Source organism: Gavia stellata, chromosome 16 (genome assembly GCF_030936135.1).
Source record: "Gavia stellata isolate bGavSte3 chromosome 16, bGavSte3.hap2, whole genome shotgun sequence".
NCBI classification, from domain to species: Eukaryota; Metazoa; Chordata; class Aves; order Gaviiformes; family Gaviidae; genus Gavia; species Gavia stellata.
Window position 1 is genome coordinate 4,597,723 of NC_082609.1, and position 25,842 is coordinate 4,623,564.

The 25,842-nt window shown below is 41.5% G+C and overlaps 1 protein-coding gene across 1 annotated transcript in view; it reads right to left on the reverse strand.

Moving 5' to 3' along the window:
- Positions 1-675: 675 nt before the first annotated feature.
- Positions 676-25,842, reverse strand: part of TRPC7 (transient receptor potential cation channel subfamily C member 7) — a 72,782-nt gene continuing 47,615 nt past the window's right edge. The window contains exons 5-12 of the mRNA XM_059825305.1: positions 21,207-21,440; positions 19,022-19,286; positions 12,511-12,706; positions 9,291-9,512; positions 6,194-6,274; positions 2,973-3,026; positions 1,574-1,649; positions 676-818 (exon numbers count right to left, since the gene is read on the reverse strand). Coding sequence (XP_059681288.1) covers positions 676-818; positions 1,574-1,649; positions 2,973-3,026; positions 6,194-6,274; positions 9,291-9,512; positions 12,511-12,706; positions 19,022-19,286; positions 21,207-21,440 — 1,271 coding nt within the window. The remainder of the gene's footprint in view (positions 819-1,573; positions 1,650-2,972; positions 3,027-6,193; positions 6,275-9,290; positions 9,513-12,510; positions 12,707-19,021; positions 19,287-21,206; positions 21,441-25,842) is intronic.

Here is a 25,842-nt window from a genome sequence, read left to right on the forward strand (position 1 = left end):
GCTAACATAGCTGGAAAAGGCAGAAAGGAGTTTTTGGCTGGGAATCTCTTTATCAGGTTCCAGTAGAGGGTCAAAAGGATGTTTTACCCAACAAGGTTGATTCATTCTTTCCAATGCCGTCATCCAGTCTCAAAAGCAGATGACTTCTACCTGCCATACTTTACCTTGGTGATTTCAGTAGAAGATTTCTCATTTGCTTTTCATTAACCACAGTGCTGTTCAAAGTTATCTTCATGGATGCCCGTGTAAACATAAAAGGAGACTACACACCCAAGGATAGGAATTTTAAAAATTTTTCAAGGAATATGCTTGGCACATTTTTCTTCAGTACAGTCTCAGTTAGTATAAATGAGCACAGTTTCATTGTCTTGACCAGAGTCAGATGGGTGAAAATCTGGCTTTTTTGCCTTTAACTACAGGTGCCTTTCCCATGGCACATCTGTTTCTGATGTCAAAGGGCATATATTTTTACCAGTAAGTCACTTTTGTACCATAAAAGATTTAACTGGTAATTCACCAAGCACAGGAGCAATGCAAAGTGCTCCTACCAATACTTGCCAGTTAGCAAAAGCTGAGTGTGCGGTACCCATCTTTTGCATGGTTTTTGCCCTCCGAAGATGCTGGTTGAGACTGAATAGTGTTTAGAAAACGAGTTGCCTTTCTCTGTGTTCTCCGTCAAATGTCCTTATTTAAGTTCTTCCCAAATTTGTCGCTCAGCTGCTGTATTAGTCTTGCCAGCTCGCCAGTAGCTTGTGACTTTTCCTCTAAGAGTTCATAGCGGAGACTAGAAATATCTTGCTTAATCTCTTTAAGTTCTCCTAAAAGGAAGAAAATATTCGTGTCAGCAATATTGAACCGAATAAGTAATCCCTATGTTTTTATGCCCGAGAAAGCATTAATTTCCGTGTCCTTGGTCATGAATGTGTGTGGAGCTCCATATGATGTCCCTGCATTTATGCACTTAATATCTGACTTATAAGAAATAACCTGCACTTGCAGCAGTGGTACTGACAGCAACAGCAAGTACGTATGGAAAGTTAATCTTTTTTTTCAAGTCTATTCCCTCTCCACATACAGATCTCCACTTACAGAGGGCATTTGTAGGAGGGTAGCAGTTAACAGGTGTTAGAAGGAGGTTCTTTTCCATCTGCGTACAAATCCTACATGACAGCATGGCCAGAAATATCCTTATCCGATTCAAAAAAAGTCCTTGGGGCAGGCATGGGCAGTACAGTCAGAAATTCCTTTACTTAGACCCCAAGGCAAGGTTAGGTGTTGGCAATATCGCGAGTGTTGTAAAGCGAGGAGAGGTAGAGCTATGGGGCAGAGCAGCTCAGAGTAAAGACAGATGTAAAGACAGATGTTATGATATACGTGTTCTGCTAAGGAAAATTAAGGACCCAGAATTTCAAGAGCATAAAGGTGGCTCAGAGTCACTGCTGCTCACCTTAGTGTGAGCATGAGCATGCTCTCTCTACAGAGGATGTTATCTAAGCTCAACCCTCTTACTGACCACATCAATAGTAATAACATTACACGCTCTAATCTGTGTGAATTATAGAAATCCACTTGCCTTCATTGACCTCATCATTTTCTCGGTCAACTTGAGCCTTCAGTACATACCGCTTAATCAGACGTTTCATTATTTTCTGAAAAGAGAACAGAAACACTTATCTTAACATGAGCTTATCCACATTGCCTTAATTCTAGGCTCATTATGAGCAATTGAAACACCTGATTTCACTATGGATAAAACCTGGCTTCAGAGGATGCAAAGAGAATTTTTTATTGATTTCCCATTTATTTTATACTTTATATTATGAACTTTGTACTACAATAGTTGATTGACAGCCATTCCATAATGAGCCCACATACAAGGCACCTTGGGGTATTTAGTGGGATGCACATGAATGTAGAGTATGTCCCACAGACAGAAAGAAAACACAGATGATCCAATAGTAAGCTAAGAAATAGGATCCAGACCCTTCCTTTAGCATGTTGCTGTTTCATGCATCAATAAGAAATACTTTACAGGAAGAAATAAGTGGTTAATTAATGTTGTTAGCAAACTCATTCATGATGATGAGCTGAACATCTGACCCGAGATTAACAGAAAGACTCTGTTTGCCTTGCAATTATGGTTTTAGGAGAGAAAATAAATTTCGTGAAGGACAGAGAAAAGAGACTTTGAACAGAAGTGGAGAACTTGGCTTAAGTGAGAGAAGTTTCTTAGGGAAATGGCAGATTTTGAGGGACACATACAGGATAAAAATAGAGTCATGTAGACTTATAAAATGGGAGATGATTGTTAGTAAAGGGACAGCATGTATGGAAATAGTAGGAGATGGCTATAGATATGATCTTGCAATGTGATATTGTTCCAAAAATGCATGTTACATTTATCTAGAAGGAAAGTAACTTGGCAGTCTTAGGCTACACACGGTTGCAGCTGAAGGCCTGCATCGTTGCCAGTTCTTCACTACAGAAAAGACACTCATCAGTGGGGGAAAAAATCTCAACTATGATAAAGATAGGAAGGATTGCTCTATCAGAGACAATGATTTAGGTGCATCCTCTGCAAAGAGAGGAGAGCTCAGTGACCATCCACCAACAGACACACAAATGTCTTTCATTGACTAGACGGCCACTGTCAAGGGAAAAGCCTCTCCCAGCACGGGCTCACTTATTCGCAGAACAATTGCACATCTCTGCTTTGAATATCACTGAAAAACGTTGCAAAGAGTGTGAAATATGAATTAAGAAATCAGTACACCTGCTCTTTTTTCTTAGTAGCCAAATATGGATTATAGCAGTGCAAAAGGCATGTGAACATCAAAGAAGGATCCAGTCATTTGTATATAGGTCATGCAGTCATGGAATATGGGATGTCTAAGTCTGTCCTTGTATCAAAGAGGCATCTGGCTAACCAGGTGAGTCATTAAGGCAACAGAGATGAGGCACAGCGCACGTACGGTGTGTTGAAGATGGCCAAGGTAGTAGAATCCAGAGGGAGGTAGGGTTGTCACCTGAGAAAACATAAATGAAGTAATGTTTGGGGAAAGTAGGGAAATCCTGGATCCAAAAAGAAATTATTTTTTCAGAACAGACGACAGAAGAAATTTAGACTAAAACAAGGAATCAGCACACAGTGAATGCTCTTATTACCTGGAAAAATATGGTAACATAACATCTATCTACTCCAGTTCCCGTACAGCTTGTATTTTTGATGGACACTGCTCAAATGTTATCCTATATTAACCACTATGTGTGATAGAAGTCACAAGCTTAAGGCTGCCTAGTCTATCAAATACACGTAGTAGTCAGGTTTGTCTATGGAAACTAAATATTAAAGATGTGACCACTTTTTAACAGGAGTCTACTTAGCCACTTAGTAGATATTTCTGCCAATAGCTTTAGGAAAGTAATTAATTTTTGCCTCAATATTGCATTGTGGCTTCTAAGCCTTGCTTCTCCCCTTCTCTCCAGTACTGCTCCTTTTAGCTACAATGAATGAAATAGCCTCTTGGCAAAATAATCCTGGTTACTGCAGGGAAATGCTGAACAAAATTTACAGACAGCCTCTTGATAATGAATGCTAAACTTGAAATAATTCAAATATGTCTGATTTCTATAAAGTACTGTTCCCCCATTCTCTAAAAGTTAATGAAAATTCTTCAGGTCTTAGAGGTCTTTTATACTGTGCAACACTCAACTACTGAGTGTTGGTCTTAAGATGGTCTTAAGAGAATAAGTTCTAGGAACAGGTCAGGCATTTGTAAATTACAACTCTGCACTGAATTCAATCTTTTTTATGTCTTTATTGGCACAACTTCAAGCTCTGCATTTGCCATCAGCTATCTGAACACCCTTTATACCTTCTGGCATAGAGGGAAACAAGAAGAAAAAGACAGATTTGTGGCCGAGGCACTGAGATTGGACTCTTGAGATTTGGTGCTCAATTTCTGGTTCAGCCATAGGCTTTTTGGGTCTGATAAGTCCTGCTGGAACTCAGTTGCTTGTCTTTAATGTGGAGGCCATGATATCTTCCCACTTCACTATTTATACTGTTTTATTCTGGACTTCACTTAAATCCACCGTTGAAGATCACATTGTTACAGACCTTAATACTGTTATTTAATTCACAGGTTTCTTCTTGATGCTGTATTTGTGGACGCTGCAGATGTCATTTGGCATGAGTGAGGGAGGTCCCAGGGTGGCACTAATGGGAGGAAATGCTTTGCACCTTCATGTCCCTGATCAAAATCAGATGCAAGTCAGCAGTGATCAGAGGGGACAACTACTCGCTGGAGCATCAGACCTCAAACCTGGTGATCTCAAATGTGCATGTTATCAGTTAAGCAGTAGGAGAGCTTGAGAGTGAATCGAGCAAAGGAATTTGCCCATTTCTCACCTCTTTGCTATTTTGTCTCTCCAAGCAGCAAAGAAATATACTTCTGAGCCTTTAGAATTACAAACTATTCCTTCTATTTTTTTCCCTGACAAATCCTGTCCTGAGATTTGTAGATGAAGACGTTGTTGATAGCATGACAGACTGCAGTGCTGAGAATGGGAAAAACTTGTGAGTTTAGCAATTTTAGCAATGTTCCATCTTAAAGTCTCAGCTCAAGAGATAAAGGTTTGATAAAGGTATCATTTTGCCTGGACTAGTTTATTCCCAAATCACGGCAGACGCGTGTTGACTTGTTTTTCCTACTTTTCAAATTACTGTGTTTTTAGATTCTGTATATTTTTGTTACCCCTCAAGAGCACTGTCTGTATGTAGTCCAAGTACACAGCCTGCAGATACATCAGTTGATAAACACCACTAAAGAAAACAGTTCAGCAAGAAGCTACTGCTTCAAAGTTTTTCCCAGTTGTAGAAGAAAGCTTGCTGGCCAGATTATCAAACTGTTTGTTCTTCTTTATATTTAGATAATCAAGACTATTACACTCTCCTTATACTATTTGGGCAATTTCTTCCTGATGCAACTGAAACTTTCTACGATCATTTGAAGACAAACCTAGTAGGAGCATCATTAAAGCAAAGTAAAAGGTAGTTATCTTTTTCTATGTATTTTTCACAGCTGCCTTTGGCTTTTTCAACCTTGGAAATAAGGGTCTAATTTACCACAAACATTAGGCGGTCTGATATAGAAATAATAGCTACGGGAAGAGAACAAGTCCAGCAGAGGCTGACTTATCTTTCTGTTACCTGTGGGTTGGAATGAACGGGACAATGTCAGAAATGGTGAAATGCCATTTTGAGCGGGACACAATCATCTCTTCGCTTTGCCTCTGATGGTATCAAGCCAACTAACCCCAGATGCCAGAGTGAGCGTGTCCCACTTCTAACTTATATTTTTAGATAATCCTCCTATCCTGGCACAAAAGCCTGAACAACTTTTAAAACCAGTATAGATTTATTACTGGTTTGCTGTGCAGCCTAGGAGCCCATTGTGCTGGACGCTGTACCAACACAGGACAAACCACTTCCAGAATTGCCATTGCAAATTTTATCCAACTTAACTATTACTTTCCTCAATTCTCTTTAATGTTGGTTCCTTCAGACATATCACTTGCCGTCAGATTCCTTTTCACTTTGTGTTAAAAAAATAAGGGAAAAATCCTGTGGGGCATATTTTGCATATTGTGCCACCCTACTACACATGTTTGCACAAGAAACAATACATCTGCTGGCACGAACACTCCAGCCAAGACAGACAGTTGTGTTAGTTCCTGCGATGGCTGGGCTACCCCGTGCCACCGCTGCAGCCACAGGTATTTTTGAACTGTACCACATTGCAGGTTTAGCTCGGTGGGACAAGTCACTGCCAGAGAAAGCACATGCAAATGTTAATGCAAAAGCTGGAGTGATGACGCTGTGTCATGACAAATGAAATGCTGTCAATGCAAGACTGGAGGATTAAAGCTTGAATGATATTTCTTGTATTAAATTAAATTTCCTTGAGTGGAATTAATTAGCATGACCGACGCTCACACCGTGTCTGTTTCCACGGGTGACAGGCTGCGTTTGCCTCCGAAGTGCCCCAGCCCAGTCCCCTGCCCGTGCTAAGCCGCAGCCTGGCACGTCACAGGATGGCATTGACTGGAAGAAGACAAACACAACTCTTGCAGGTAAGAGCTGTTCACTGACAGATCTCTTCCCTGGCTCTTGCTTTCATGCAGTGATTACCTGATATCTTGTGGGCTTGTTATAAGCATTCTTCCCAGAAAAATTTTCTGTATTTCGAGTGCTAGAGTGAAAACGAACTTTCTGAAATTATAAAACATGATATAATTAAATCAATGACAGCTTCTCATACCCAGACAGCCCCAAACTAAACAGAGCTTTATAAAAACTGTAGGAAATTGTTCAATGTACAAGTAGAATAAAAGTCAGCACATTCAGGCCTAAAAAGAAAACTTCTGAAAGACAGAAAAGGGGCAAACCCCACAAATTACTGGAAAAAATTGGATTCTAAATTATCCAGACAAAAATGGTATTCTCACACAAGTTTTAGACAATAAAGTCTAAATAAGGTGTTAAGAGGCACAAAATACATTAATCTTGGATTGGTGATTATCAATTTAGAACACAGTTTAGGAAAGGCAGAAAAATAAATACCTATGTTTGGAGTGAACAAGTCTATATGTGATATGAAAACAAATTCTGAAACAGAATTGATTTTCACTGGTCCTTTTAAAACAGCAGTACCATTTGCTACTTTTTCAGCTCAGCAAAAATATGTACTTTTTAAAAATAGAGCAGTCATTTTTAATCAAAGGAGATCACAGCTACTGGTTTTGTACTCTAGAAGCTTCCAAGGAGACTTTTCTGGAGGCTACACACAACATTTGTAAGAGGTTTCTTTGACTCTGTTATCCACCTCTGAACTTTTTGGTCCAAATGCTAACAAAAAAAGATCACTTATTCAAAGAAATTAATTCATAACATAGACTCAGAGGAGCCAGAAAACATCATAGGCTTCTGCACCTATATGCAAGTGTATGTACAGGGAAGGCCCTGGTTAAGGGTTTATTTTCCCTGACTGGACCAGAGCTCCTGAGAAATAGGTGGGTTTTTTTTAATTATTAGTATTTTTTTTTAAATCAGGATGCTGATAACAATTGGACTAAAAGTCTGAAGTAATCATGTGATTTTTTTTTATTTTATTTCTTACTCATCAGGTGTGCCATGGTCTTACAGAGCCTGTTTTGAGGATGATCTGTGAACAAAATCAACAGGCAAGCAAGAAATGAGTGGTACTCCTAATTGTTTATGTTAAAGCCATGGAAACTATGAATTTTGCATGAGTTCCATGAAAAAGGGCAAGCCAGACTCTTTCACTCATGAGGCTTGAGGAAGGAGGGGCTTAGAGAAAATTTTATTACTTTGGTTTATGCTCTGAAGCAGAAATTAAATTTCAAACAAAGCAAGCTTTGTGTGGTTAGATGCAAATAACGTTTTAAAAATATTACCTTTTAAAATCATTATCTGAGATAGTTAAAGGACAAACATTTATTTTGTTTCAAGACTCCACAGTTCTAGTGGGTCTTTCAGTAATCAATAGTAGTGTTAAATGAATTTATAGACTAAAATTCCCCCAAATGTTTGTCTAGCTTGGCAATGCTCACTGTGTTGAGTAGTTAAATTGATAACATGGGTAGACCCCAGGGATATACTTCTCACTTCAATTTAGGCTCCTGGCAGGCTGAAAGAACATCAGATCTGAGCAGTTCTCTTAAATTCATGGGAGCATAATCTCCTCCAAGGCCATGGGCTTTGCCTGGAGCTGGATGGCTCACCATGAGTTGTATTGCTCAGCTGTTTGCTCCTTCAAGGAGAGCCAAGAGATCCAGGCAAAGCCCAAAAGCAGGCTGCACGTTACAAAGGCGAACTTTGCAAAGCCTCCTCCAACCTTCCTTTCCTTCTCCTCCATCTCTCTTATTACACCTCTTCCCTTTTGCAGGGCTAAAATTGAGGGTAGGCTGCCCGCGTCTCAGTTGGAGGGTCTCAATGTCACCCCCTTCTTCCCTCTCCTGTGCAGTGCCACACAGCTAGGGTTTTAAAGCCTGGATGGATGGGTCTGAGAGCAGGCTGAGGGAATAGCAACATGTCCTGGAAAGGCTGGCCAGCCTGCCAAGGAGCCACACCGACCTCTTATATGCACCGGCTGTAAGAAATAAGAGAAAACACATTTCGGAGGGCTTTTCTTTTCCCCCAGGAATGGGTTCCCAGTGTTTTTCTCTTGTTTCAAACCCAGCTTGAGCTGAGAAAGTTAAATAAAGGCCAGGACACTTTTAAGCAAAGCTGCCTCCATGCATCTTTGAATCCACTGGATTTAATGACAGCAGCCGAACAGCTGTGGCTGAATTCCTGCGAATGTTTTGGGCATTTGCTTCTCCAGTGTAAAGCAGGTGGATTTGCCCTGTGAGTGGGATTGTGTTTGTTATAAATTTATGTGTTGGGAACACTTCATCCCAGTGATGCTCTGCACAGTGTTGCAGATAATAATTTCCATGGGCAACATCATTTTCTCTAATTTCTCTGGAGTTTATCCATGGAGGAGCAAAGCTAATTCTGTGGCGAAGGGTCTGGATGCTAAGCATACTCCTGCATATCTCTCTTGCTTTCTCATGCGGACGCTCACTAGCGCTGAGGAAAGCGTGCTGCTGCATAGCCAGTATTTCCAAAGCAAATTTCTATTTCAAATGACCAAAGGGGCGGTGGCTGAGGCAGGATCTACCCATTAGTGGCTACACGTCACTAGGCAGATGTAAGTAGGGAGGTTGTTAACTATAGCTTTAGCTATTTAGGAGGTGTTATTAATCCCTGCTTGGAAACTTGTTCCCAAACCTGGAATGGCAGTAAATGCTGTAATGACAGTAAAATTAATTTGGAAATCACTTAAAGGAAGGTGGGTGTTTTGAAGAGGTATAAAGGCCTGCTGGGTAAATGAGGAGTCAGACAAGCTGGGAGCTTATTCGTGCCTCTGCTTCTGCCCTTCGTCTTTGACCTTGCTTATTTGGCCTTGGGAAACTCCCTTATGAAAGTACCTGCTTTTATGAAAGTTGCTCTTTCCCTGGCGTCCAGACAGTGCCTAGTACAGCGAGGCCACAAGCCTGGGAGGGGCCTCTAGCTGCAACGTAATACAGACAACACGCAATGACGAGGCTGAGGAAGAGGTTGTGCTGTCCGTGATCTACCCATGTACCATGCAACCCCCTCCAGAAGGTCCCTGGCATGAATCCCTTCTACAAAGCAGCTGAAAAGTGAAGATACAACATACCCGTTGTTTGGAATTCAGCATCCCCATCTCAAGATCATTTTCACAGTTTTTGGCCTTAGATTTGCAGAGTTTTATGAGGCACATTTTTATTCTCAGTATGAGATAATAAAACGATTTAGGGCTTGGCACTAGATTAAAAGGAGCAGGTAAAGTCCTTCCTTCATCAAAGTAGGATAGCCAGAGCTTGGCACGTGCAAACTTCCACTCCACATCTGCATCCTCCTTGGGAAGGGAAGAGGAAAAAAAAACCAACACCAAATGCATAATTAGTAAATAGGAAGGAATTTAGCTATGACAGGGGAAAACATACAGGTAGGATTTAACTAGAATCAGATTCTGTTTGCCAGAGCAAGACCCCTGCACAAAACGTGTCTTTGTAGGTTTCTCTGTGGTAGTCTCAAAATAAGGAAAATTTGAACAAAGCAATGGCTAAACAAAGAGTGTAAGTCCTCCAAATATTAGACTATTTCCTATTTCCTTGGATATCAAAGGGATTGTCTTTCAGTAAGAATCTGGTGCTTGTGCTATCCTGATAAATGAACATGTCAGAACAAACACAGAGCCATGGAAAGCAGAAGAAACTGTTATCTGCACAACAACAACAAAGACTGCCTCTGATTAACTGCAATGCTATCTAACTGTCAGCTGGCTGTTATCACTGCATTGGCCAGGAATCCCCCGTAGAAGGGCTAGGTCACTGATTTCTTCTGTCATTAGCTGATTTCCTCCTAGATCCTGTTTGCATCCCTAGATCAATACACTTTAATTCTCTTACTATTCACCTCCTGCCACTGATGAAGGTGGAGAAAAAGTCCATCACTCAGTGCCTGTGAATGTCCTTTATGAACTGTCAAGGTGGGCCAGGATCATTTTCAAGTAACAAGGGCAAGGTTAGTACATGCATTATGGACCTGCTTGGCACTTTTACAGGAGGATGGTCAGGGCCATGCATCAGGACCATTTATCAGGCAAAAGAAAGGATGAGATACAGCTGCTCTACAGCTGTTTTCATTGTGGTTTATATGGAGGCCAGCAGCATCAATAGAAGTGTGGGTCTGCCAACACCCTGTACTCATGTACATCTGTGTTCTGCTGAAATTAATAACCTCTGATTACTCCATACCTCTGAAACCCAGTCAAAAACTGACATGACACAACTGAGATTAATTCTGTCACCGTTACAGCGATATGTCTTTGCCAGTGGAGCAACATTCACTTCTGCCATTTGGTCTTCTCATTGTTTGGGGTTGAACCTCACAGAAGCCTTAAGCTGAATTACAGTAGAAATCACTTGCAAACAGTTTTAATGCTTTTCTGTTAAGCAGTTAAGAAGCTACTGATGGAAGTAGTTCTGGTTTCTGGCTGGCAAAAGGATTTTTTCTTTCCATAAATGCAAAGTTGGCAGGAAGCACTAATACTTGAGGCATACACAGAAGAAAAACAGAAGTAGCTGAAGAGAGATGTTCACTGGAAAGCATGAGAATATGGTCTTGATACTCCAGCTAACAGTAGCGCATGTCCCCACTCGCTGTAATGGAATTTAATTCCTAAGTAATGATCATCCTCTGTCATTATTGACGTTGCTGTCATCAGATAAATGCATTGGCAAAAGGGACTTTCTCTGCAGGCAGTAGGACTAGGTGACCATCCCTGGAGGTATTTAAAAGAAGTGTAGATGTGGCGTCTAGGGACATGGTTTAGTGCTGGACTTGGCAGTGTTAACGGTTGGACTTGACGATCTTAAAGGTCTTTTCCAACATAAACGATTCTATGATTCCATGTCTCTGTCTTTAATCTCCATGCTACTGAGAACTGAAATGAATTAGTATGAGATTTACTAGTTTTTCCCACTCCTCAAGTAGGAGGATCTAGGCCAAATAGCTCACGCTTCTTTTGCTTACTGATAGTTACAAGTAGTCTTTAACAAAGTTTTGAAAATTACTACGCAATCAAGAAGGATGATAAAGCATTTTCCCAGGAAAATGGTCATCAGGAAGTTTAGACTAGAGAGCAAATATAAGCCACTTACTCAGGTGTTTTTAGAGATTTTCCTGTGGAAACTTTCAAGAACATCTCTACCTACTACAATAAACTAGAAAATGCAGTAAGAAGCTGAGACCCCTTCAGAAGTAAATCTTGTTTCATAGAAGAGGATTCAGGAAGATGCTTGATCTTAAGTGACTAGAAAACCTTGGGGAAATGACTCTGCCTTCTGCATGCAGGAAGGCTTCTGGGGCAGAGAACATATGTAAGGTCTCTCTGACATTTAGACTTAGTTACAGCATGCATAAGATAGAGTTATATTTGCACTACAGTACATGGATGAATCAGACATTACAGTGAGAAAATATTTTCAGCTCTGGCCTTTTGCAGTGTCAAGTTCTGAGGGGAGATTAGAACAAATAATTAATACAAACCCAACTACAGAAGCTTGACATTTAACAAATCAGAAGAAAGTGATGACTCAGTATTAACATTATCCAAATAAATTTTTTTTTCCTGCCTTTATTTACATTATCAGGGAGTTGTTTCTGTCCAAAGCATTTAGCAAATCCAGTCTGCTAATAGCCATTCTACTGAACAAGGTTGGGTAAACCCTGCAAACGCCTTTCTGCAGAAACCTATTCATAACGCTTGAGGGCTGTGTTCATATCCTTTAACAGTTGCTTTTTGTGAATGTCCATGCAGTTCTCTTTTGCAGACTAGACACTCCTCAAAAAAATCTGTATCAAGGTTGTATACCTGGTATTTGGAAAATATGGAATTTTAAAATATGCATACATGAGCTTCAGGCCTATATGGGCTTGAGTGTTTAAGCAGTAGAGAACAGGGCAAAAAGCCAGATGCAATATTAGTTTATCATAAGCAAACAATGCAGCTAAGGTAACACACATGGATAAATTATCATAACCAACACAGGGAGTAAAAAATATCACAAAATGCTTTCAATTAAATGCATGTAAAGGAAATTGGGTTTACTCACAGACGGTCGTTAAAAACGAGGAAGTTGAAGTTGTTCTAGAAATGATTCATTGTTAATTATTAATTCAATCATAATTTGGGGACAGACACAGCCTTAACTTACACAGTGTAAGATCTGTGTTTCAACAGCACTCTAATCTTGCATATGGAATAAGCTACAGCTTCCTTGTTTTTTTAACATTTTCATTATCAGTGATAATTAAGTACATTGAGTTTGCAATCTAATTTCTTATCTTACCTCAATTTCCTGATAGGAGTTGTTGATCATGGCTATTAGCATATTAAGCAGCACCACCACCATAGTCACGTTATATACGCCATAGAGTACATATCCAATGTTCTCAATGAATTTATGATCGTACTTCAGCACCACAGATATCACTTCGGATAAGCCAAATATTGACCAGAATAAGGTTTTAAAACTTTCTTCTACCCTAAAAATAAAGCAAACAATCACTTTATAGAGTTGACACCAGGTTAGCCAGGCCAAATGCTAATAATAAAAGTGGCAATCCACCAATATAAATACGATGCCTTGGCACAGTCATTGTAAGACATTAACCATCACCCTGGGATGTGCCAAATCATATTTCCTGATTTGATAAAGAAATATGATTTCTGATTAATACTATAAAGTTACAGTGTCCCCTTATTTGCTCCATCTGTTCTTCTTAGGTGTATTATTTGTGACTTGGATTTTGTGTCCCTATTAAGGATGACTTCTCCATGGGCAACTTGCAGTTTGAAACTTTTTGTGTAGGGTTTTTTACTTCTACTCACTCACCCTTTCTCATCCAGAGAAGAAAGGCAGAGATTCTCTGGGAAAGGGAAGAAGGAACCTAGTTTGACCTACTTATATGTGGTTTCCAGGGCAGAAGAGAAGCATTACTTTTTACCCAGGAGAAGTGACTGAAAAGTTCTGATTTGTGGCATTAATATAAAGAACACAGAATGCAAAGATAGCCAGACCATAGTCTGATTTTCTTCCCATTCTGCTTTTGGTCTACAAACACGTCAGATGCCCAAGCATTTGTAGCAAAAATTTGAAATTCAGGAGTGGTAGAAGACGTTGCAGAGAGACATTTTGATTTGATTATTACCCTTGCTTGAAAATAGAAAGGCATCAGAGGTGAAAGATAGGAAAAAAGAGGGGAATAAGCCAGCGACAAAGAGAAGTGGGGCTGGAAAGGGTGTGGCTGGACTGACAGGTCAAAAGGAGAGTCTGATTCAGAGGAGTCAAAGCCATAACAGGCAGAAGCGGAGCAGGCACAGCTGAAAAGAAAGGAAGGAAGGAGGAGGAGTGATGCTGGTAAATTTTGGAAGCAGTTTGCTTAATTTTTAACTTAGAAACAATTTTGCCTTCACTGAACAATCCTTAGCATGTTAACAGTTATTAACCTCCCCTCTCCCCCTGCCTGCCAGGAGGTAAATGCCTTCTAAGAAAACAATGTCATTTACAGATTATGTTGATCAAATGTTTTTTACTAGGGTGGCAGCCTAATCCTGCTAAATCTGTTCATAGAGACAGATTATAGACAGAATCTACGACATATCCTCAGGGAACAATAAGCTTTACATCAACTCCAGTATCAATTACACCATGCATAAAAGCAAAAGAAATTAATTTCAACCCTTTGAGAGACTAGTGCAAAGCACTGGGCAATTCCTTCCTGCCACAGCAAACTGGTATTTACCTCCCATCATAACTTATGGTGTTCCATATTCCATTTACAAGTAGTAGTAAGACTGCAGTAAATATTTAGGTTTTATTCTCAGCCAGTATAACTGCCTTGACTTGTGGGGAGTAACCCTGAGTGGTGTTTCAAATAGATGTTGCACAACTTCATTTAAAATGTGGCTTTCTATTGAGTGTCCATGATACTCTGTGTCACCAGTACCATGTTCACTCCCATTTGCTTCTTTGCATGAGGCTGAGACACCATGCAAAGATAGATAAACTTGTGGGATGAGCTATGACTGCACTGCAAACAAGTGCCATCGCTTTTCCACTTGCTGGACATTTCCTCTGCTGTAACACTCTGCTCTTGTGTCCTGTCCTCATCTGCAGTAAAGGGTAGCTGGCATTAATGTGTCAGATACCCTTCACTTTTATGGTAGCAATCTGGCCAGTGCTTATTCTATAAATGTTCTACTTTCCAGTTAACGAAGACCAAAAATCTCTGGCTTTGAAACCCACCACCTAAGTAAGTCACTTATCAAACTAATAAAACCCATAACCCCCAGCCTTGATCCCAGCTGTGCCCTGCTATTAACCTTCCTTTTTTAATTTGGAAAGGTTCCTTTAGTTTTCCACCCTGTCGGCAGATTTTAATACAACCTGTCAACTCTGCTCCTTTTGCACAGCTTAAGCATTAACCTTTGTTCTGGAGTGGTGCCAGATTCTCCTTCAAAAGTTAATTAAGGACTGCAAGCGGCCCTGACCGCCCTGAGCACTGCAGAGGAGGCAGACAAGGGCCAGGGTGCCTGGCTCCGGTGCAAATGCCCACAGTCCTTATTCCCAGGGTCGGGTGAGGGACCAGTGCCCATGGTGGTGGGGCTGGAAAGGTGGTGTGAGAGGTGGACCTGACCCGTAGCACCCTGAAATGGTGCTTAGCAATGCCCCAGGCAGACACCGGTCTCCCCCTCATAGTGGAAACATTTCTAAGGAGACCTTGTACTAGTCCATCCCTACCCTCCAAAAAGGCTGGACGGCTCTTTCCCTCTCCCTTTTCAGCTACTGCCAAATTGCATGAGAATTGGCATAGGTCACAGGGAACATCCGTTGTTTCTTCTTTTGAGAACATCTCACTAGAACACAAGATATGTTTGGAGCCAACTCCTCAAAGATTCCAAGATGCTGATGTGTCTCATCGTTGCCAGCTAAGCAATTTACCCCCTTCCTGCAAGGTCAGCCCGTGTTTTGTCGTTCTCAAAGGCAGACAAATGAAGGAATGGAGGAAGTCAGGAGTCCTGCACAGACAGCTCCTGGCAGCAGGAGGATCTGGCAGTGGCAGATTGATGATCTTGGGGAGACGGGTACCTGCACCTCTCTCTACTGTGATAGAGCCGACTGTTGCAGTGAGGAGAGAGCAGAGATATTTTTTTTGTTTCTATGCACGTAGTCTTGTAAAAGTTAAACAAAGATTTTGCATCAAGGAAGAAAACAGATCATAGGCAACAATCTTGTTGCAGTTTTCCCACGCTTTTGTAAACAGCAGTGTACTGTTCATCAAAAAAGATCACGGCAAGGCTATGATTTCATGTCAGTCTTGTGTCCGACTCTTTAAGAAAGCTAAGGCATCCTTTCTGACTGAGTTATTTCCTTAAATTGATTGCTTGGGATGTAACACTGTCAAAAAAGCAACGCAGTCAATATAGTCTAAAAAAAAATCACATTTTGACAAAGCAAAATGAGAAGAAAAAAGCCTTCAAGCCTTGAATTAACATTGGCACTGAACAGTGAGTCACATTTCCCTTTGGGGAGAGGGAGACAGAAAACCCGCGTTGTAGCCTTCAGCCTGATTTGTGATGCAGAAAGCAAGATGAACGCAATGAGTCTTGCCTCCATTTCAATTTTGTTTGCATAGCATGTTCTTAATTACAGGCTGCTTCAAGAGCTGTGTTCTGTACACAGCATACAATAAACAGATAAACATAACTGGGGTCGGTTGCAACCGTCGTGGAAATGGTTTACTTTTCAGCATTGAAGAACTTTAAAAAAATTTTGACAGTATACCATGGTTAGCTAGATGATCTCTGCATTTAATTGTGTGAAGTAAAGTCCACTGCATCTTTATTTCCTTTGCATTCAAAACATTAAAATGGAAGAAATGACAGAAGCTTTGCATGGTTAACTCATTTCAGAGGCCACTGGGGTGGCTACGTGCTTGCTCTGTAGATGCAACACAAGTAAAACTGAGCACATGGTTTCAAAAGTGCAATGGCAAGGGAAGGTGAAAGCTAAGTTGCACCAAAGAGTCACGGATTATTGTCATTAGAACTAAGTGAGCAATTTCCTCTGAGTGTTACGTGGACAAATGTACACTCTTTTTTCTGCCTACGTACTGTCCCGGGAAGCTGTGATTTTCTTAAATGTGCAATTTGAAGTTGTTTCAGTGAGTAGCTCTTTGTCTGTGAGGTGTCTCACTGAGGCTATCCAGTGAGCTGTCAATTCAACGTCCTCTGAAACTGGCCACAATCAATTACTGCACAAATCCAATGGGTCAGATCACGAGCCAAGTGATCTCTGAGAATCAGGTCCCATAGTCAAATAGTCATATTTTTGAGTCTAAAACTTGCTTACTTAAAATTTCACCCATCCTTGTTAGAAGCCCAGCAGGAAATGCATTCAGTGAAGTCACTGAAGCCACAGAACGGTTATGAGGACACCAAAGTAAGTGTTATTTTTCCTTTGTCCCAGTGAATTTTCACAACAGTTGAGCTACTTACTCAGCTCTAATATCGAAATTTTCCTTCCTTTCATGAATAAGTTAATGGCAGCATGAGCCCTCCACGTTCAGCAAAGCCCGCAGGCAGCTCACGAAAAATAGAGAAGGAAACGTTGCTAGAATTGCTAGCTGCCCATCTGCCAATATAACCTTGTCATTAGCTTATTAAAATTGTTTGAGACTGTATACCTCAGGGTTTCTAGCTTGTTGAATGAGATGTCTGAGAAGGATTTTCGGGATGAATGTTAATCTATTCTCTTTGTTTCATATGATGAAAGGGCTCATTTTCACTGATCATCATTTGACACTCCTGTGTATTTAAATAAACAGAAGAAAGTAAATCTATTTTAAATCTCTTCCAAATTCATAAAAGGAAAATTTATGCTCATGGAAAATTTGCTTCATAACATCATGAAGTCCCTCCAGGATAAGTAGTCACCAGGCTGAAGTTAAGGAGGAAGAGCACTGCCTTTTGACAAGACTCTCCCCAATCCAGACATCCCTCTGGCATTTAAGCAATCTTTAGTCCAGTCAGCAGTCATCATTTCAGTCAATGTTTGCTCATTATTTCCTTCAAAAGATAGTAACTACTGGAAGATCCACTTAGGTAATGAGTGCTAATGAGAGAGTTACCACACAGCATTGCATCAGAGACTGGAATTTGTCAGTGATGTGCTCTAGTGACAGCCTGGGGGATGCCATAACTGAGGGTTAGTGTGCCACCAGGCAATCAAGGATGGTATTGACTCAACTTCTCATTAAGTCTTGTGCTTCAAGGCATCTCCTTCTCTTCAAATAAGAAGCCAGTCACATCCCACACACTCAATTTTCTTCTACCTTACCACCGAGCACAGATAAATATAATTACACCTGGCCTCATAAATCCTTCCATTAGAATGTATCCTGAGGTTAGAGGAGAGGTCTAGAAGGCATATTTGGCTCAATTAGAGAAAGTAAACATTATGTTACAAGATACATGTCACACAGGAGGGTGGTGTGGTAAACTGGCTCCTGTGCATTTGGAAGGAAACAGCCACTCTCAGAACAGAAATGATGCTGAAAAGGTCATTTCTCCTAGAGGACATATGAGCTAAGCCCCCAGCTCGCCATGTGACACATTGGAGAAGTGACACATCAAATGCCAGCTGCTGTCTGCTCTGCATCTGGTAAACACCGTGGGCTCGGGCATTACAAGCGTGGTGCGGTTGCCTGGAAGTCAGATCACAGCAAGGAGAAAACATTATGCCAAGCTTTCCTCTTCCCTCACAGACGGGTATGTGGGAAGGAAAGTCCCCACTGTGTCCCTAAGGCAAGTGACGGTGGTCTTGTGAGACACAAAGCTGACTGCCATGCTGCTATGCTGGTGCCGCATCGCAGTGCAAGGGAGAAGGCTTTCCTGTGGATGCATAGGACATGTCCCTCAGACACAGCAGGACACTCGGCTGTCCCCTCCTCTGAAAGCTCCTTCAGGACCTCAGCTGTCCCCCGCAGGGTTGGGGCTTGGGTTGCCCGGGTCCCAGAGAATCAAGATTGCATTTTGTCCTACCTCCGAAGGGCTGTAGGCTTTCCCCTTTCAAAAGCAGCCCCAGTCTGAACCTCATTCCAGAAGCATTTGCCAACCTCTTTCTCTTCCCAATATCCTTGGCAAGGTGGAGACAGAACGTCATCCAGCATGGCCACCTCTGCAGGGCTGTGAGGCCACCAAGTGAGCGCTGGTGGGTGAGCATGACCCAGCACTGCCCTGCGTGGACAGTAACCCGGCATGATGCTCTGTGCAGCTTTCACATGGTCTCTGCTGAAAAGTATCCAGCCAGGATTTAGGAAACACCGCCTAGGCATCCTGGTTTGTTTTTCAGCATCATGACTAGCAGCTGGCTCTGCAGATGTGCACCTTACAATCACAGCTGTGCTCATGTGGTGTCCTAAACTAGACCTCATATAAGCAAAATCTTCCCTTATTTTACATACATTTCGGCTTGCAGTTTTAAGAACAATAATAGTAGATCTAACCTCTTCTCCACTGCTTCTCTTGACTCATTAAACTTAACATCTCACAAAACATTTTCCTGATCTCTTATTTTGATTTCCAGAAATAACAGTTTTTGAACTACATGCCTCCCTATGCTCAGGTCTTGAGCTGGCTGCCAGGGCTGGAGGCTGTGGTACAAGTTTCCCTGGCAAAACCTGGATGCAACTTCCCCACGCAGCTGGAGTAGAAACTATCTGACCAGGCCTTGCAGCAGCAATGGACCAGAACGGATTGAGCCCTGCAAGAGTGCCTGCTTTTCCATAGGTACTCACGTTGTAAACGCGGGGTTGTATTTTGCACCAAGGTAGTAAGAATAAAGGTTGAACATTCCAATCATGAAGGCCAGGAACACCATGATGAAGATGACCATAAACTTGAAGATATCCTTCACAGTCCTCCCCAAAGAGATCTGCAGGGGGCCGAAGCTTTCGTTGGCTGGAAGAATGTAAGCAATGCGGGAGAAGCTGAGTACCACAGCTATTGCATACAGTCCTTCTGAAATGATCTGAGGATCCGAGGGAAGCCACTTGTTCCTGGCTAAAACAATACATGTACACTAGGTATTAGTAACAAAAAATGTTAGGTGGCAGCTATTATGATAAATGACCCTTTTTCAAGACTGAATCTTGAGTTTGGCCAGAAGCAAAGAAAAAAAAGGTTTTGGAACAACTGGCCACTGAAGTCCTCAGCATGCTGTACAACTATGGGTAAGAAGAATTAGTTGTATTTTTCACACAGTAAAGATGAGAAATGAGTAAGTCACTGGGATTTACCAAAGTCACACAGCAAATAAATAGTGTGGCTTTAAACAAATTTGATATTTTCTGTTTCCTAGCTGAACATCAACTGTGCCGTGCCTTTTCCATCTGAAGCTCTTGAGATGGAGAACCAAAACCACAACACAGTGGAGTTTGGCTATAGATTTGGATATATGGCACTGTGTCAATATTTGGAAAGGAAGCATTAGGGAAACTGAGATCTCTATCCCTACCATTAGATAAGAAAGTTAGGATTTGTTTGGATAAAGCAGATATAACCATCAAGTGTATCATTTTCATGTTATCTTTAAATTAAACCCAATTCTTGCAGTCTAGTTACTCCAGTATTTTTACTTTAAAAAGCTTCTTGTTGATACCAGATTTGCATCATTTATTTAATCTACTGAAAATTTGAACATTTATATTAATATAGCTTATAAGCGTCCTTGCATCAGCTGAGCTTCTTGATGAAAAGATTGTGACTCAGAGCTGAAACATGTGACATCTTTAAGGACACAGCAGTAAACTTAGGCATTATTTGCAGTAATCTGAACCACAGGAAAAGCAGCAGATGGAGGAATTCGCAGGATCTGGTTGTGCCATTCTGTTCTGGACCCTTTGCACCTTTCTATCATGAACTCACTTTAAATGGGTCAGCAGCAAACCAGAGAGAGGAAAACCACAACATCATCTCAATGGCCTCTTGCTCACCTGGAAGGGAGAGGGAAGCTTACCTTCAGAGGGGACACACCAAGCAAGAGGCTGAGCCGGTGTGACCAGCCCACGGACTCGCCAGCGAGCCTGTGGCTGTGGAGCCTGGTGTGGGGTCAGGGCACGTGTCCCTGGTGCCGCATGGTGCATGTTTACAGTGGATGAAGTCTGCTGCCCCAGATCTTCCTCTCCAGCCCAAGCACATCGCTAGAAAAACTACCTTACAACTCTAGGGAGCAAATGGCGCTCCTTTGTGCCCAGCTCTCTAGCTCCTGCAGTCCCTCTGTGAGCAAAAATCCCCACGGATTTTGCTCAGGGTTACATCTAAAGCTTGCAGAGGCGTGCAGTGAATCCAGTCCCCACACTGGGGTGCAAAGCTGTATTCATTTGTGACTATCAAAGAAAAACCATTTCAGCCATCAAAAATATTGTGGTCAAGGCTCTGCTACCACTTGCATTTCCAAATATTAGCACTTACAGATGGTATAGGCTCTCCAAAATAAAGGTTTTCCTCTTGGAGAAGCAGCAGCTTATGGGCGTGATTTGTATTTGTATTTCCATTATACAGGTGTTGGATGTAACAGAGGTGGACAGCACACCACCAGTTAGAAATGCAGCTCCAGATCCTACGTGTGTTCACACATCTACCCTCTCTCACATTTGGAAAACCAAGCAGGTTCATTCATCTGTAATTTAAATTATATTCTGCTCACTCCCAGTTCCTGATTATTTGTTGCTCAAGCTATTTTGTCAGGATGTGATTGACCTGAATGTAGCCTTAGCACAAGATCAGAGACTGAATGAGGCTCAGATCTCAATTCCTTTCTGACTGTTTAGGATGATGGCTGGAATGGATAGATCTGAGAAGAATAATTTGGTTTAATTAGAAAAAAACCAACATAAATATCACAAAAAGAAGGCTGCTTTCAGCACTGCCACACACTAGCCTAAAAGAACAGGAAGCATTAGAGAGCAAAAAGCATCTTACCATAAGTAAAGTAAGCAACTTCAGGGGGAAGGGTGACATTATTGAGGTCATCATCTTGAACGTACTGATCTACGTACTGTTGTGCTTCAGTCGCTTTGAGAAAAGCCATGAACCTGGCGGTGAACGATGCCACGAAGATGGACAGCATGCCAAAGTCCAGCAGGTTCCAGAGGTGCACCACGTATTCGCGTGGCCCCTCTTCCCAGATCTCCTTGCACTCTGACCATATCATGCCTGTGGAAAGGCCAGAGCACGTTTAACCGGCAAACACGGAAGGTGCTTTTTATATTCAGCCAGACCCATTTCTTGGCTAACAGTACCTTCTCAGATCAAAACAAATAACTCTTCAGTTATACTGAATTTCTCAAGAGAATGGTTTGTGTAATTTTTTATTAAAAATCATTAAAAACTTCAAGCTTGTATGACTTGTGCATATGAGGCAGAAATTTCAAGATTTCACTATATGAGTCAATGGTAAAGCAGATTTCTGGTGATGTCAGAAAAAGCATGTTCAGAAAAACTGAAGACATTAGAAAATCCTACTGCTGATCTATTTGGAAAAATGTAGATTTCCTCTCTTGTCCCCAAAAACCTCCTTGCTAAACTGTGCCACTGAAGATGGTATCATTTGCTCTGCCGATGTTTTCCTCCTTCCCTAAAACAGTGGGTGAGTCTCTTTTGAGAGCGGAAACAGATCTTTGCGCCAGAAAATCTGATCCAGGGGTAAATACAGTATGATTAGAGAAACGGTAAGACAGAAGTTCTGCCCTTGGAGTACTTTTCATAATGCTTTATATATTAAATAATAATGAATTTCCACACATTAAAGTCTGATCTACCACTTTGAAAACCCTGAGTTTAGTCTGAATTTAGGATCTTTCTGACAATAGACTTACAGATAAACCTAAATGCCAAACCCAGAAAATTTAAATGTTTTGACATCCATGTTCTACTGGGGAGTGCTGGGGAGGACAGGCCAGTTCAATGGGCAAACTGAAGCCAAGAGTTCAGGTCAAATTCACCAACTTGCCCAACTTTCAATCACAGCAGGGCTCCAGGCCCAAAATCTTGCTTCTGAATAGCTAAAATATTGGAATATTTAACCCCCTGATAAATATTTCCTGCACTCTACCCAATCCTGTTTCCATAGCAGCAGCAAAATTTACGTTTAATCAAGCAGGAGCAGTGCCTGCCAATTTCCATGTGGCCTCCTGCAACCTTGTCCTTTTTGTGAACTCTTCTTCATCCTTTTGCTGGAAGCTCTCGTGGTGTGGCATGTCAATGCATTTGCTCGGCTACTTCAGAGACTCCTGGAAGCACATGGAGTCCCAAGAGGCGCAGTTGAAAGCTGGGTTATAGGGAAGGAAACAAGTCAGTGTGAATCTAGCTGGAGGCTGGAGGAGTGAAGAACTGCTGCTGTCAGTCCTTGTGCACGGGGAAGGATTTGAGAGAAAAAGGAAAGCTAAGCTATCGACACCACCGGCAGCCAAGGCACCGCCAGCCACTGACCTCCATAGCCCTGGAATCTCCAGGCAGGTCCATGAGTAGGATTTACTAATAAATAGTCTAAGGGAGAAGGTGGAAGAACTGCTTTCTCAGGAACTGCCCTGAAGCGAGGATGAAATATTGAAGAAACATTTCTAGCTAAAAAAAAAGGTATCCCAGAAGTGATAGACAGGAGAGATGAGCCTAAGCATTACGCATGTGTGTCGTATAAAGGTACTAAAGCACTTCAGGAAATATCACATGCATGGTAATATAGCCAACCAGAGTACTCGTTCACTGACACCCAGAAATGTCTTTTCTGGTTTAAATATTAACTCTCCCATCCAAATTTATTTCTAATCTTGGTCACTTAATATACCGAAGTTGCAGATTAATGAAGTAAGGAACATCTAAAACTGAGTAGACTGACTAAAATTAGAATCACTCTATGAAAGTATCACACTATTGGCCTATAATTTACATCATTCTTTTTGTGAACTGTGTGGCAATCATTTTTTATCCATACATATGGAAAAATGTCTATTCAGGACAAGTAGAAAAGTTACAGTAATTATTCGGTCAGTACTGCTGGGTAATTTTATATACACTCTGAGGGAGTAATTCAAAGTTTCTCCTCAAGTCAAAACACTAAAATTCAGGGGATGGGACGTAATATGGGATGTAAGAACAGAAATAAGGGAAGGCAACTAGGCAAAGCAGATTTGCCAGGTTGTGACTGCATTTCAATATGGTGCTTCTGAGGCCCCCTGACGGCTTTGGGAGAGGTCATTTCCCTGATTTTGATGCACAGAGAGGTGGGACATGAGCCGCTTCTGCAGGTCTCTTGTGCCTGTTCTCCCACAGCAGGCATAATCAGAAATGTCACCTTGATGGGCATTTCTGGTTTCAGCTGGAGAAGGAGAGTCAAGCTACAGGCACAGCCCGTCTGGAAGAAAAACAGAAGTGTGTAAGAAGGGCTGTTCACCACCTGCGCACAAAAAGGAACAGTTTGTCAGATTTCTATATCCACTGGCCTGGTACATAAATCACGAGCAGCTGATGTTGCAGAGCTGCCTTTGAGCCTTCCTAGATCCATCAAAGGCTGTTGGATTAAGAGTGAGAGTTGTGCTCAGATTGCGTCTACCCAGAGCTTAACTGCTACCTCGGCTGCTTTTGCAGTGGGGATTTTGTCTCCCTAAATGAAGCCTCCCTTCTTCCAGTGCACGCTTTGCTCCTGAGGAAAATCCCAGCCTTTCTCACTTGAAGGCAAGAGTTGGGAAGATCTGGCCGCAGGGGAGAGGTAGCCAAGGCATACAATGAGCCACAGCTGCACGAGCTGAAGTTGCCGTGCCCCATATACGAAGGGGCAAGTTCTCCTTTTAAAGCATTGCGGTATTTCTCTGTGCTGACAGGTTTATCATCTGCAGCCCTTGGATGCTCATTCATAACAAAGAGGAGTGAGACCAAAAAGGCGTTCTCCCACCTAAAATGCTATTGTTTATCTGGCTGTTCACGGGGATGTTAAATGGGCTGCCAACACCACCTGGCTGATCCAGCGATGCTCTACAGCCATTTCAGAGGTGCAGGTTAATGGAAAGTAAAGCCTCTGGTACGGATTTTTGGAGCAGAATGAAGTGCTTGCCTGGCTGAAAGTCATTGCCTCTGCTCGGTTTACTCCATCACTCGCCTGCATTACAAATAGTTGGGAGCTGGAGATGGCAATGGTATCTTTTTGCATAACTCCAGTCTGAAATTCTGCTGGTAGTTTTCTCTTAAAATATATACACGTGGGTCAATTTTCATATCTCTAGCAAGATTAATTGCAGGGAGTGCTATTACAGGTTGTGCTCACTTGTGGCCACACTATGCTATGCTAATATAGCACATTATCCTCGAATAATGCGATTCTGGACATGCGTCATAATTTTATGGTTGACAGCCAGATAACTCAGACAGCCAATTTTCTCCCCAAAAAAAGAACCTAGATCAGGGACCTGTAAACTAATTTCTCAAAAATGGTCTGCTATGGTTGGAACAAGTAATGTGTCATCAGCATTCATCATTGCTGCCACAGTATGAAGGAGAAAAGAGAAAGAACAGAAAGAGAAGGAAGGGATTTACAAACTGAGAATAAATAAAATTACACTTTTCGATTGTACTATGAATCAAAATGTAGGTAGCACACCTACACTGTTGAGACTGAAGACAGCAACTGCAGGTGTTGCCAAGCAGGATTAAATATAGCTATGTATATTTAGTACACAAGAGTTAGTTAGATTTATTATACTTCAGCGTATTCTTACTGTCTATTTACATTTGCCTCTTTGGAAAAACATGTCTTGGCAACTTTACCTGTGATATTTATCTATAGCATTTACTTCTATTTAATTATATTTCTACTTATATATACATATTTATAATACCTATACGATCTTTGCAACAAAAGGCTGGGCAATCCGCCACCCTTAGTGCTTTTACAGTCCTTAAAGTTCAGGGTCACATATGGGGTTTGGCAAGTGCCCAAGCCCCCGTGCCAGCTGTCTGGGGGCCACGTGAACCAAACTTTCACCTTAGTATTGCCGAAACATTATTTGAAGCTTTATGTAGGCAGACAGGTAAAATGGCCAGAGAAGACTGTCAGTGCTGATGTAGGCAGTCATTAGAAAATCTCATTATATTCAGAACTCTGTACAATGAATCACCTTTCTTCTCCCAGAAAAGTGAAAAACTTCACTTTAAATGAAATGTTTTCTTCTTCATCTCTCAGCAGCTCACCGGGCAGACAGATACCTACTGCCTGTAAGAAAAGAATACCTAGTCTAAAATCTAATCATCTTGTCCAACTGCTTTAATACAATTTTAAAAATATATCTTACAGACTTACTCTATCCAGTCTGGCATCTATTCAGTTTTTTCCAGTCTAATATCTTGTATAGGATTCTGATTATTGCGGGTAGAGGGAACAAAGAAATGGTGACCAGGAAGTCATCAGATAGAGCAGCCCTATCCTATTTTTCATGGGGATTTAATGCCATCAGTATTTATGGAACAGTGGAATTATTTGCTGCAAGAAAAGAATCAAAATCATGGTCCTGAGCAAAAATAGATACAGAAGAGGTAGACAAAGATTCTGCAGAGTTGATAAGCTAAA